Genomic DNA, 14488 nt, shown 5'->3' with positions numbered 1-14488 from the left:
CTTACAAATGAAACAAGCAACAACACTGACACTTCAGAGAATGATATTAATCAGGAAAAAGAAGCGAACAAACAGAACAAGAAACATAAAAAACAAAAAGAAAAAAAACAAAAATCCAATACCATCAATGAAATTCATAAAGAAACAATTAATCATAATGAAGAAGATAACAATTTCACTGGAATAGAGGAGAATCAGGATAAAGAGGAAACAGATGATGAAGGGACACCACCAAAGAAAAGAGCAAAGTAAATGACTATAAATGAATTATTTTAATTGTTTGAAATGTGAAATTAATAGAATTTTTGTCTTTAGTATGAATACAGGAAACAATTTAAATAACACAAAAGAAACTCATAAGTCTGATACAAAGACTCCAAAACAACCATCTAAAAGACAATTAAAAAGAGAAAAAACTGAGAAAAAGGAGAATGAAAAAAAGATGGCCAGTAAAATGGATGCAATGAAGAAAGGGCTTAATTATGTTTCAAAGGTATTTTAAACATTTGATTTTATAGCATTGTTGTTGAATATGAAGGTACATTACAAAGAATGTTATTTTTTAATCCTTTCATTAATACTTTTATGTATAGTGGAAACATGCAAGAAGTGAATGGAAATTTGAGAAATTAAGGCAAATTTGGCTAATTGATAATTTGCTGGATGAAACCTCTATACCAGATGACATTTTTCCTACAGTGTTAGAATATTTTGAAGGATGCAAAGGAATGGCAAGAGAACAACTCTTAAAGAAAGGCATGGATGTTATAAGGAAAGTGGAGGAAGATGAAGAAAACAAGGATGAAGTGGAATCTATTGCTTATCAAAGGGCAAGGAAACTTCTGCAAGCTTTACCCACTGAAACTTAAGTAGCTTGAAATTGTACTGAAAAACTGACAACCATTTGATCTTCTTATTGAAATTGACCATTTTTTTATATATATCACCTACCAATGTTTTTCATTCATGAATTATATGTTGACAAATATATGTACTTGTATTAAATCTTTGTAAATAATTGATCCATTAAATTTATCTGTTTATTACATGAAAACAATTTATTTAACAGTTCCCTATATATTAAATTTATAAAGTTAGGGATGTATATATAATTAAAAATATTATATGTTGCATTGTATACTTATTACCATACACAATATGATACAAGCACCCCAACTACAGGGTCATTTGATAACAAAATTACAATTAAAATATACTACATTATTCTGTATACTTATCTACAAATTGCCTAAGTTTATCTACATCCTGAAGACCAACAATTCTGTCTAAAACTTTTCCATCTTTCATTGCAATCAATACTGGTACAGATCCAACCTATGAGGAAAATTAATTTTCATTATTTCCATAGAAATAAGGAAATAGAGAGTAAACAGTAAATGAAAAAGTAACCTCATAATCTAAGGCAAGATCGCTATTCTCGTCTATATCAACCTTTGCCAATAAAACTTTTCCATGTTTTTCTGCAATCACCGATTCTATACGAGGGGTGAGCATTCGGCACGGATTGCACCATCTAAGAAATGAATTACATACACAACGATCCATTATATTCTTAATTAATTATTCAACAGATCAAGTATTTACACACGTTGCGAAAAAGTCAACGATCACAGGCACTTTGGAGTTTTTAACGCGATCATTAAAATCTTTTGGATCTTGAACTTTGAAAGCCGTCGAAATTGCTTGTTCTTGAGCTGGTGCATTTGCAAAAGCTCTGCTTCCTAGAGCAGTACGTATGGTTCTCAAGCCAGTTCGGAACATTTTAAGGTTTTATTAAAACTCAAAATCTACGATATCGAATAGAATGGTGTAACAATTACTACAAATAAATTTTGAAACGCAATAACAACTCGTTCGATCCTAACCTAAACTCGTGTTTAAAAGACTATACCGCACTGTGTGCATTGCGTCACGATGGTTAGGTACAGAGTGACCAACGTTACAATGTGAAAATAAATTCTCCGCAATCTTTTCTCTTTCATGCGTTTCATTCTCGTAAAATCAGCTGTGAGAACTTTCCATTGACGAAATAAGTTTTGTTAGAAGAAATTAAATTAATAACACATTGCCCTATTTTATTTCGTGAAATAAAATAAAATGAATTAATTTATTTAAAAAATGACATTGTTTTATATCATTTGCATTTTTAAATAAAAATTGAATTGTAAAATATCAGAAGGAATTTTATCTTGCACCGATAACTATTCAAAAAATTATATATAAATTGTTTATATTTCATCTTTTTCTTATTTACAATTGAATCTACCAGAATAAATTTAATTACAAGTTTTCAAGTTTTTTTACTATGAAACCCTTCCACTTAACCAGCAAGCATTTTCCCACGCGGAAGAAGAAAGCAAAATATTTACATACTCCGAAGCCATAACTCTGATCGAGAATAAAGCTTCGGAAACCCTTCGTGTCTCAGGAATCATCGACTTCCCTTTTTGCTCGATATTCTTCTCTTTTCTTTCGAGTTTCTAAAGACAATATCAATTTGCAGATAACATGATAAATCTTGTCGTTAATCTACATTCCGTTTCGCCCTAAGAGAATCCTCTAGGGGAATGCCACCTTGTTCTTCACTTAAGCGGCCATTTAATTCGCTGATCTTGACAACTTAAATCGGCGAGTCATTTTGTCAGTGACCCACTCTTCTAAGGCCTCGCGCGTTCGGACCTCGATCATGTCGCAATCCGTGGAGCTCACGTTACGCACTAGACACCTATGGGCGACGCATTGTTCACGTCCGGAAACGTGGAGCAGCATTAACAACGTATTAAACCCATTAGTGCTTGAGTCCTTTGACGATCATCAACAATTTGCCATGTATTAAATTACCCTGTTAAAGCTACTGTAAAACTGCTTTCTACATCTTCATTTAAATTCCTATACCTAACCTCTAATTTACGATGTTTCGTGTAAACGTTGACCCTGTCGGTGGACAGTGGAAACACCGCTTTAAAGCGAAACAGAAACGTGTAAAATAGAATTTTGATGGTGACAAATCGAGACTTAAGGTGTATTTTAATCTTCCCATCAGTATTTGAAGATGATAAGTTTTCACATATTACGTGTATGAACGTCGTTAAAAGTATTACATGTGAAGTGATGCGATTGACGATTAACAGGTTGTCATGTGTTGCATGCAACGGATTCGCCGAAGTTTATAAATAAAAGAAGTTATGACTCGGTGTAGCAGGAAATGACTAATAACACAAGGAGTTTCATTTCTCCGATTGCAAATGCGTTCGCTTTTTCAACGAACGACAGAGAAATCGATCCTTTATTCTTTCGTGTGGTGGATAATTAGACTGTCATATTGATTCCTTTTAGTCCACCATGTGGAACAATGCTAAATGTCTATTATTGGATTCACGACTAATGATGCAACACGATGACGAGTGGATCATAGGATATCGTGTATTTTCGCTTGGTGAACCATGTGCCGGCTTAATTAATGAACCTCACGCCCGTACTGATGTAACGAGCAAGGGACACGAACGCTGCGCGTATTGTTTAATCACTGGAATTTACTATTGAGGGAAACTCAAAGCAGATGTAATAAAAGTACCGACCAAAGTTAAAACTATTATTAACAATCAAGAATTTGTATGCCTGTTGCTGTATACCTTCTTGAGAAACGAAGTCAGTTGAATGACTGATCTCATAATTATTCCAAGCATTGTGTTTGTTTTACGTTACCTGCTACCTCTCATTTAAAAAAACAAAAGCATTGTTTCACGTTACACGTAAAGAAAACACACTACGTAACGCTTTCTTTTGCACCTGAGAGGACACCTGCAAATTAGCAGGCGAACCATGAGAAATTTTTGTCCCAACTTTACCAACGGAGATTACGATCGATAGTTAGACCCATAATTCGCGTTTACGATCGCTCGTTTCTTCGATCGACGCTGGTGAAATTGGATCAGATCGATCCTGCGACTTTGACCGGAGGATGATTCATCGCCGGCAGTTTTGTTACAGTTTGTTGTTACGTAAAATGAAAATCTTACGTAATTCGTTCGTTCATTCGCACTCGCGAAAATAATGGATTTTCTCTTCATGGGAAGTCTTTCATCCTGCACGACACGACAAGCATAAGACAATTGTCCCCACCTCTTTACGTTGAAATGAAATCGCGTAATCTAACCTAACCTAACCTCATTATTTTCAATAAATCTGATATTTTAAAGGAGCCTTTCACCTTTGAAAATGATGGAAAAATCCTTTTTTTGTTTTGTTTACATTTTCTAATAGTATTACATCTCAAGAATATTCTTCGCGAATATATTATTGACAGGCTACATCAAGGTGCAACGATGAAGCGTATATACATATGTATGTATGTACAATAACGAAAACGAAAGTTTCTCGCGTGTTATTTTTCGTACCTTCCGCTGAACCAATTCATCAGATTATCTCGATGCAAGCGAGAAGAATAATTCGATAGAGGAAATAGGGAACGTGTCAGAGTAGAATCGATGGGATGAAAATGAAGGAAGTTGCGTAAGAAATCGTGAAGCATCGTTGTGCTATGATGCGACCCATTACGATCGAGACAGATGATTTATATTAAACAACCGATCCGCTTGTTGTCTTCAAGGTCTTGGCTACTTTACTTCACGGACCTTCTTCCTACGGCAAAACGTTACCAATCCTAGAAAAATCCTTCTCCAACGAGCAAACGTGCGCGTCTTATCTCAACGAAGGAATAACACGTTCGTGTGTCGCGTGTTGCGTAAAATAGTCGGCTATTTCCTTATACGAGCAACGACGACAGCTGCAACGAAAATATATAGCAACTAAGCGACCTCCTTTAAAGTGAACTCACGTAGAGCAGGGCTATGAGACGATTTTTCTTCGTTCTTGCTTCTGGCTTGAATGGTTGATGCTACTCGATCGACTTATTTGCAGTTTTGTGTCGAGGACATTCGAAAAAGCTCGACGGTTTAAAGAACTGAATAACACGAATATCTCGATATTTCTCATCTTTCTTTTTTATCGAAGAAATTTCCAAATATAGTGTTTCTGAAGAAGACAGACAAGTGAGACAACCTGTCAACGATAGTCCTGCAAAGTTCATCATTCTGGACGAACTATTGTCACTTTCATCTTACCAAATCAATCGAGAGGGACGACTGGGAGCATTCGCGAATACGGATTGAAATATTATTACCGGTCCACGAATCGATCTTACCCCATGGAAACGAAATCTGTCCGTAAATTGTCAGGAGGGGAGAGGGGGGCGGTACGATAGAAAAGCTCCCCAGAAAAAAATAGAACATCGGGGGTTCTGAATGGAGAAACTCTACCCGTAATCGCACGGAACAGAAGGGACGGAGGTTAGGTTAGGGTAGGAAAATAATAAAGGGAGAACCATCGGTCGTTATGGTTACCGACGATCTACGATTTCATCTGGCCGACATCCTGCTGATTAGAATAGGTGACCCACTGTTGTCCAGAAAATCTGTTCTAGCTTCGACGAGGAAGAAAGTTTTATTTTATTTTAATTATAACTTCAACGTTTGAAAAAATTCCTCGATAGAAAGCAATTACTGTCAGACGAGGAGGTTAAGGAAACCGTTGATAAATATTTCACAGGTCTTGAACGGAAGTTTCGTGATTGGGCGAGACACTTCAAAACTTCTTTCAGTGCAGCCAACCTTATTTAAGTTCGACTGCGTTATCACAAACTAATTTTCTTATAAGTTTGTTCCGAACAGTTGCAAATGACAAATTATTATTTTTAATTATTTCCAATGTATGAAAGTGTATATGAAATAATTCATAAATGTAACTTTTTAATTAATGTGAACACATTAATACATTTCGTTAATAAATTCGATCGTTGATCGACCGAGTTCTAAATTGAAACATCATTCGATTAGAACGGAACGAAATGAAAAATCAAATTGGAAGTTTTATAATTCGTTTACAGATTTGCCTGGAGAAACTGGGACTCGCTGAATATTTTCCACGCGTTACGTGGTCTCCCACGAAACGTCGCTCAATTTGATTAAACAGTCTGCGTTCCCCAACGGAGCGTAAAATTCTCTCGAATCCTCGCTTTAGTCTCTGAAGCGGTATTGATTCAATCGGAGAGTTAACACGCCCAACGTTTGCAAACTTGCTCGTTCGTCGTATTATCGCCAGCCAGTTGGTCAGCGACTCTCCACGAGTTCCTTGCAACTGGGAAAGAGGGAAAGTCTATCAACAGGATAATTATACTAATCTACTCGAAATTGACGATTTCAACAATTTAAAAAAGGATAAAAAACAGTCTCAGAGATAAGATGGTGCAAAAATAGAATAATGTAAGAATTGACATTGGTTTGAAACTACAAAAGAAAAAAAAAATGAGCGGTGGTACTTCTTTTATTTTTTTACCATAATTAAGAAAAAAGATTCTATAATCCGTAGAATAATTTTATAATAAAACTCTAGGTTCGAATTGGTCGAAGAAGATATATAAAACACGATTACTCGCGAAGAACCACTACACGGAGAGTCAATAGTGGTGATCGCTAATTGAGTGCGAAATGAGCCTGATTGTAAGTGCAAACAGTTTAAGCCGAAGGCGGCGTTCGTTCCAGTTTCGCTTTTTTTTCTTTCTTCTCTTTCATCTTCTGGTCCCGGTTAGGTGCACCCTTTATGGTCCGTGGCACGAGAACGAGGGATCGGGATCCGTGAAAACCCTCTCTTATCACATGACTCTACGTGCATGATCGTCGTGCTAACAGTATTACCGCGAGGCCAACGCTTCTGTTTCCACGATGCGTGACACCACGGCCTGAATTAGCCTCCAGGAATGTTCAGGAAATGTTTAGCAGTTCTCTGCTGGCCACAGTGTCCAACAACCCTTGCTCTAAGTTCAGCTACTAGTATATTAGATTATTCGAAGAAAAAAAGGAGAAGCTTTGTGCTTAAAACATAATTTTCTAATAATCAATGCTTCTTTATGATATATTTACATATTTATATGGACCTCCGGATTAATAAAATAAAAATGTTTAAATTTCATCCTTGTTAATTTATAAACTTGGCCTCTACAAATTAATCTTTAAAATTTCATACAAAATTATAAAAATATATATACTTAATTATCTTAGAAATATTAATTTATCGTTGACTCAAAAATTAAAAGAATTAATTACTTTGAGCACACAAGAGACACAAGAAAATATCAATTCTATCATTGGAAATCTGAGATTGTTCCACGCGAATAACATCACGTGCAGTCGTCTAGATCACGTTCTCCAACTTCGGCCGAGCGCAGTTTATAATTAAGTAGATCGAAAACTGGGTTATCAGAGGTAGAAAAAAAAATTTCATTCGCAAAGAGCTTTCTTCGCTTGGCAAGAGAACGTAGGAGAGGTTTGTGTTTGATCGCGTGCCTCGCATGATTCAGGAATCGCTTAACGTCGACATGCTTTCGTTACTTCAAATCGTATAACACCAGCAAGCCCAGCTACCGTTTCTCTCTTCGATGGAAGTTCACCCCTTTTCGTTCCCTGCCACTGTGGCTATTGCCTTTCTTCTTTCTTTTCCCTCCGAGGCTAATGAAATTACGTGGCCGCCAGATAAAGAGTAAAGTTGACGCGAACTCGAACAAGTCCAACCGCTGCGCACCGCCTCTTTCCGCCATTTCCCCTTCGCTCGACTACTTGCAGAGACATTCGAGAAAGCAGCTCAACGGTTCGAACACTGAACCGTTTTACTCTCGGCCCAGTAAGAATTCTTGCTTTCCCAATGAAAAAACCCACTGATCAACGATTTCACGGTCCTGGGATGCTTAGAGTCAAAGGTAATCCGATGTGTGTCTGGGAAGCAAAGCTTAAATCAACGGGGGAGCCCATAATTCGATTACCTAACCGGCAAAATCGACGGGAGCGTTTCCACTGTACCTCAGACGATTTTTCATGGTTTTGTATTTTAATGGAAAAATCAGGTAAATTGTAATGTTGGAAATAAAATAGAAGAGAGCGAGAAAACACAGTTGTAACTTTGAAAAACCGTCATAGTGGTAATTTTCAATTTTTCGTCTTGGATTTCATCCTTCGAAAAATTTAAGAAACTTTAAATGGCCATTTGTGCCACCACACCTGATTCAACTAATTTAAATTCACTCTAAATTCACCGATTCGTCTAATTTAAATTCATTTTCCACACGAATGACTCCACACCTGTGTAAACAAACAAATACGTAACGTGAAACATATTCTTCCAATTCTAAAAAAAGAAAAATAAAAAAAACTGATAAAGAGTACACGTTTTTCGTAGAAACCAGAGCCTCGCCATAAATCTCTGCCCGTCACGCCTTCGATCGAGATCCACAGAATTAGAAACGATAGTGACGAGCGTATTCCACGATTACCAAGTTCCATTGGTAGACACGCGATGTCTGCAAACCTCGCACAATATCCATTAGCCAGAAGGATAGAGGCGATAAGAAGAGCTCGATCATCCGTCTGTTCGTTCCTTTTCCTCCTTGATCTATCGACAAAGACGGCTCTTCCTGTTCGCCTCCGTTTCTAATCCACGAAAAACCAACCACCCAGAGCTCCTCTCTTCCTGCTTCGATGCTGTTTTATTTTCATCCACGATGCAAACAGAGACAGAGAGAGAGAGAGCGTTGATTTTAGTAGGCCACTGGGAAACGGATGCTCGGGGCGCGGCCTTTGCCTATATGACGGGGCTCGCACATTTATGCTCGTTAAATCAGACTGACTTATTTCCCCGTACCACTTGTCATTTTTCTCATTTATGTGCTTGCATGTGAACCGCTGGCAGAATTAGGTGCAACACCTGGACATTTCGTGGAATATTATTCATCGTCCTTCCACTACTATTCTTGGTCTTCTTAAACGTGAAACCAGACGCGGTATCTTGATCTTCGCGACGATGTTGCATAGAGTTTTAACCCTTCCGTGAAGTATCTACCGGGTGTAATATGGTTATTTGAGATTTTCATCTCAAAGTTTTTCCTGAAAATTTTCGAAATTGGAAGAATTTAGAATTTCTCGAGTGACTTCAATGCGAGATAAGAGAGTTCACTTTCGAGATAAATTCTCTTTGACGAAAGAAAGAAATCGGAGAGAATAGTGCACTTTTAAATCCTCCAGAAAATTCCAAAACAAAATCCCCTCAAACTTTCCTGAAAATTTTGAAAATTGGAAGAATTTAAAATGTCTCGAGTGATTTCAATGCGAGATAAGAGAGCTCACTTTCGAAATAAATTCTTTTTGACGAAAGAAAAAAAAGTGCAAAGGATAGTGTACCTTTAGGTCACCCATAAAATTCCAAAACAAAATCCCCTCAAACTTTTCCTGAAAATTTTGAAAATTGGAAGAATTTAAAATGTCTCGAGTGATTTCAATGCGAGATAAGAGAGTTCACTTTCGAGATAAATTCAGTTTCACGAAAGAAAAGAAATCACAGAGAATAGTGTACTTTTAGGACTTCGAAAAAATTCCAAAACCCAATCACCTCAAATTTTTCCTGAAAATAATGAAAATTGGAAGAATTTATAATATCTCAAGTGATTTCAATGCTTCACAAGAGGGTTCACTCTCCAGATAAATTCAGTTTCACAAAAGGAAAAAGAAATCGCAGAGAATATCGTAGTTTCAGGTCCTCAAGAGCTGCGCGTACCCCCTGAAAATTCCAGAAGCGGAGTGACGATTATCACTGCACATACAAATGAGCGAATGATTAACGTTCCTCGTTTACAAGTAAAGAATGTCAGTTACGAAGTGGACGCGAGTAGATTGCGAGATTGGAGTTGCCCGAGCCAGGAAAAGCACCGTGTAATCTTCAGCCGTCTCTCCTTCGGCGAGTTTTAACTGGAAAACTTTAAGCCAGGATTTACGAGTGCAATTCGCGCGACGATATCGAGAGGGTAAAATCGTTCTGTTTCAAGCTCATCGAACTTCCCCCGATGCAGTAGAAAAGTCAACGTTGGAACAGTTGTGAAAGAATGGACAAAACGGCGCCATACCGTGTCGCGAAAGAAATGTCTAAATAAATGACAGGCTGTCGATCGCATAACAGCAGGTTGCCGGCATACAGATTCCAGAATAATCCCCCTCGTCGATGTGACACGCGGCAAAATTTATCTCCATTCACCTCGATTCATCTTCTATCTGTACACATATGTACACTGCGGAGCGTAACTATGGCACCGATCACATTTTTTACACTTTTCAACGTTCAAAGAATAATTCGCCGAAGGCAATTGCAGCATTTAAAAGAGCATTGTAAAGAAGAAACTTGAGATGAAAAGCAGCGAATTTATGCAATTGAACGCACCCTTCGAGATACTAAAATTGGACCAAAGTACTCGCGATTTTTTTAGAAATTAGAAGGATTAGTTTGCTAGACGACTTGTAAAGAAAATTTGGGAAAAATTGCAATTGGTGAGAATCACGAAGAAAATAGCGAAGGTCGTTTTTCACAATTCTTCTATCTGAGTCTATAATGAAAATTGAAAAAATACAGTGACACTCGCCAATATTCGGACACTATTTAGAACACTATAACTTTCTTTAAAATAGGACCAATCTTCTCAAAAAAAAAAAGTATAAAAAATATCGCAATTGGTCGAAATTTTCACAAAAATAGCGAAGGTCGTTTTTCACACTTCAAAGAATACATTTTTCAGATTCATACCAGTTACACACATTCTAAAAATTTCACCGAATTCGGTCAACCTTATCATAAACTACAACCTGCTAAACCTGCTAAATTAAAAATCGCAGTATTTCACGACTCTCCGCCTGCAACCGTGATAAATCAAACGATCGAACGCCGCACAAGCTGAAAAACACGAGGAAACTTTTTCACCAATCCATAAATACGCATACGTACACTATATTGTTGCATGGACTTACGGCGTAGTGAAAGCTTCCTCTTACAGCCGAAGGTTGCTGCCGACAGTGACCGTGAATATTTCGTGGCTGGAATGACCAAGGAGACCTACGACGAATGTAAAAGGGGAATCGAGCAAGGGGAATTAACGAGGAATTATCAGTCGCGCCGTGACACGATTCGATGGAAAAACAAAGCAATATGGTCCACGTGAATGAAAACGACGAGGAGAGGGGAGGATAAAAAGTATGCCATGACACGGAATTTTCAGCGGTTGTTTCACAGAGGATGTGAAACTGCGTCGACGTAAAAGCACCACAAGGCCGCCGCGATTATTTGCAAGCCTGCGGACACTATGTCCGCGCTGCATATTTATTCATGAGTCTGGATAATTAGTCTAGTCAATTTGCTGTATTGCGCAACGATCGAGTTTTGCCAGCGTATCATATGTGACATTGTGATTTTCCAGAGAGATGCTTGTGAATACATTTAATTGCCTGTCGATCGGAGAAGAATCTTATCGACGATGTACAATTAGTGCTAATTGAACACGTCTGGATACGTTGTATTGTGATTAGGTGGGTAAAGAGGTTTTTAACAGTAGAAGTAACGGTTTGGTTCGAATGATTCGTTAAGAAGTTTCTAAAGGAAAAAGTGAAATTTCGGTGATGATGCTTAAATACAGGGAGTTTTCGATTTTTAAAGATTAATTGGTTACTCGGGTTCGTTCTTAAGCTGAAGACTCGTTTTAATTGATAGTTGTGTTATCGTAGACTGTGTGATTCCCTGGACAATTTAGAATAAAAATTGTGATCTAAAAAATTCGTAAAGTTAAAAAATCGATCGAAAAAGTTCGCAAAGATAAAAATTCTGATCCCAAAAGTTCGTAAAGACAAATTCGGATCCAAAAGGGCGTACAGATAAGAATTCTGATCCGAAAAAATTCGTAAAGATAAAAATTCCTATCCAAAAAGTTCGTAAAGATAAAAAATTCTGAACTTAAAATTTCAATCCTAAAAAATTTGAAACGATAAAAATTCCGATCAAAAAAGTTCGCAAAGCTAAAAATTTCGATCCAAAAGATTCCTAAATTGAGCATTACCTGTACCTTTCAAGTGACACAGAAATTCGTTTTTTGGGCGAATGTTAAACGACGCAGAACGGGTCTCGGTTCGATTGTACGCCGATTCGTACACACATCAGTCAACCTGTCAATTCGAGGAGAATGGTAATTTGTAACTTTGGCACGTGTCGATGACGAAGGTAGCCCGGCGGACGTAACAAAAGTAAACCGCGAGGAGATCGGCGATGATTTCACGTCAGATTTGCAAAATTCACGGACGCGTCTCCATTTAAGAGCTAGAATCTCGAGAGGATCTGCAAACGACTTGCGGTTTCCATCTCTCGAAGGTTACCGCGATGCAATATTTGCTTTGCCACAGACTACACACGTACACTGCCTTTCATAAGTATATACGTATTAAGGCAACCATTATGTTCGTTGTACAGAAAGTTTCTTATAATTTAAATTACATTTTCTTTTTTCTTCTTCTTTCCTTTTTTCTCTCGGATCGTAATAGTTCTTTAACGACTCTTTCAGTTATTAATACTTATGAACAGGATATAAACGTGTCGGAAGGAAAATAACGACGAACCTTTGCTCGTTTCTTGTTTACATTCTTCAGACGTCTCGATCATTTCGCAATGGATTAATTGCAAATTCAATCGGTGAGACGGAAAGTTTTTTTCCAACCAGGAAAAATTCGAAAGGATCTTCGAGTGGTATAACAGATACGGCAATGGAATGCGACAATTTTCAAAGAGATATTACGAGACACTAAGGTTGAATAGAACGAGTTTATTAGAAAAATAGTTTTATAGTGATAAACCTTCGAGTAATAATTTCCAATTTTTTTTCTGGAAAATATAAAAATCCCCCGTTTTCAGAGTATCAATTTAAATTTAAAAAGAAAATAAAAATCCTTAGTTTTGTCAAATGGAAAACCACCTAAATTTTCTAAGAAAACTCCCACATTTTTAGGAGTACTATCTTAAATTTTAAAAAAATATGGGAATCCCTAAATTCGAGAGATATCAACCTAAATTTTCCAGAAAACATACGAGAATCTCTAGATTCGAGGAATATCAACCTAAATTTACCCCAAAGAAATAAAAATTCTCAGATTAGGATTTAAAAGGATTTAAAAAAATAAATTCCAAATGTTGCAAGAAATTCTAACGCACTAGAACACATGTATATTAACAATAAACGATTGTTTATTATCAAAGGATAATGTATGTACACCTAATCATGTACGTCCGAGTTGCACGTGTTAGGAGAACCGTTAGAAGATGAAGGAAATGCAAATTACAATCGAACAATGCCTAATTAACAAATGAGAGCTCGATTGTCCATCTCGTCGTCTATTGAGTCAACATTCTTGCACGTCTATTAATCGCTCCTAAGCGCTGAAAATGGCGCAGCATCTACCTTAGGCAACTGTGACCAATTCACACCGGCAATATTAATAAGCTACCAATTAGCATATATCCGTAATTCCGTACCTCTCGTTGGTCTAGTTCTTTGCACGGCAATGCAACCTGCTTAAACTATAGCAATCGAAGATCCACTATACTCCTCCTAATTACGTACAAAAGAACAACTCGTTGATATCAAATTTTTCTCTCCACTTCACGAAATACGATGTTACACACAGTCCAAGTACATCCTTCTTGTTTTCAATAAAACCTCGTACATATTTCGTAAGAATATTCATGCATTAGGATCGTTAGAGGAGCGAGAACAATCTTATCACCGAGACACTAATAAATAAGACAGACTACGGAAAATTAGAGCCTCGATGTAACGAGAAGGATGCACAGTGACGAATAAATAACTTTCCAGAATATTCTACCTTCTCAGTGTCTTCTTTTCACGATTCGTACATCAAAGAACGTCGGAGGGATCTGCGATCGGAAAGTAGCCGGTGGTCATTAGGCAGGAACGTCAGGATCAATGGACGATAAAACGTAGAAAACTGCTCGATCACCGGGCACATTACAGCGTCGCTGAAATAACGAGCATGCCAATAATATCTGGTCGTTTGCCAGAGAGGAGGGAGAGACATCGTGCTTGCGAAAAGGATTACATTTGGTTTACGTTGGGTGGTTGCCTCGTAAATAAGCGTCGTCCATGCGCGTAATCCTGAAATCGTCGATCAAACGAGATCGTGAGGAATTTTTCGAGATATGTACGCGGTATATTTTCGAGGAGAGAATGTTTACCTTTAGAGAGTGAGAGAGAGAGAGAGAGAGAAATATAAAACGATGCTGAAAATAGTTGAGAGCTCAGACAGTTCGAGACTTCGTCGAGGGCTTTGATTTATCCAGAAAGGAGGATCTTCTTTTTTTTTTTGCAGATAATCGATTTCACGATTGCGAAATCGTGTCCTTGGTGACAAATCCCCGTTGGTACCATTGCCAATAATATATGCCGTTGCTATAATAAATTGCGAAGAATATTATATAATTGGAAAAACGTGGGGAGAATGGTTGAGAGGCAGTAAATGTATTACCCTCGGTTGAATAACGATAA

At 37.5% G+C, this 14488-nt stretch overlaps 2 protein-coding genes across 2 annotated transcripts; one reads left to right on the top strand and one right to left on the bottom strand.

Moving 5' to 3' along the window:
* LOC108578794 (uncharacterized protein C7orf50 homolog) lies at positions 1 to 869 on the top strand (the record flags this gene model as incomplete). Its single annotated transcript, XM_017942191.1, has 3 exons — positions 1 to 248; positions 316 to 493; positions 594 to 869. Coding segments are annotated over 3 exons (702 nt in total), but the record flags the coding sequence as incomplete, so codon positions are not given.
* A 242-nt stretch (positions 870 to 1111) lies between these two features.
* Positions 1112 to 1936, bottom strand: LOC108578851 (thioredoxin, mitochondrial-like). Its single transcript, XM_017942259.1, has 3 exons — positions 1610 to 1936; positions 1411 to 1534; positions 1112 to 1335 (listed from the first exon to the last, which is right to left on the bottom strand). Exons 1-3 carry the CDS (start codon positions 1780 to 1782, stop codon positions 1222 to 1224), a joined length of 411 nt encoding a protein of 136 aa, XP_017797748.1. The 5' UTR covers positions 1783 to 1936; the 3' UTR covers positions 1112 to 1221.
* Between the last annotated feature and the right edge of the window lie 12552 nt (positions 1937 to 14488).

This window comes from Habropoda laboriosa, unplaced genomic scaffold (assembly GCF_001263275.1).
Source record: "Habropoda laboriosa isolate 0110345459 unplaced genomic scaffold, ASM126327v1 scaffold62, whole genome shotgun sequence".
Classification (NCBI taxonomy): Eukaryota; Metazoa; Arthropoda; class Insecta; order Hymenoptera; family Apidae; genus Habropoda; species Habropoda laboriosa.
Note: the sequence above shows the minus strand (reverse complement) of the source record. Positions and strands in the feature narration are given on the sequence as shown.

Excerpts from the sequence above, each read along its gene's own strand:
- LOC108578851 (XM_017942259.1), bottom strand. The coding sequence starts at position 1,782 with ATGTTCCGAACTGGCTTGAGAACCATACGTACTGCTCTAGGAAGCAGA. Across the intron at positions 1,535-1,609 it reads ATCGTTGACTTTTTCGCAAC|ATGGTGCAATCCGTGCCGAA; the intron begins GTGTGTAAATAC and ends TTCATTTCTTAG. Across the intron at positions 1,336-1,410 it reads ATCTTGCCTTAGATTATGAG|GTTGGATCTGTACCAGTATT; the intron begins GTTACTTTTTCA and ends TTTTCCTCATAG.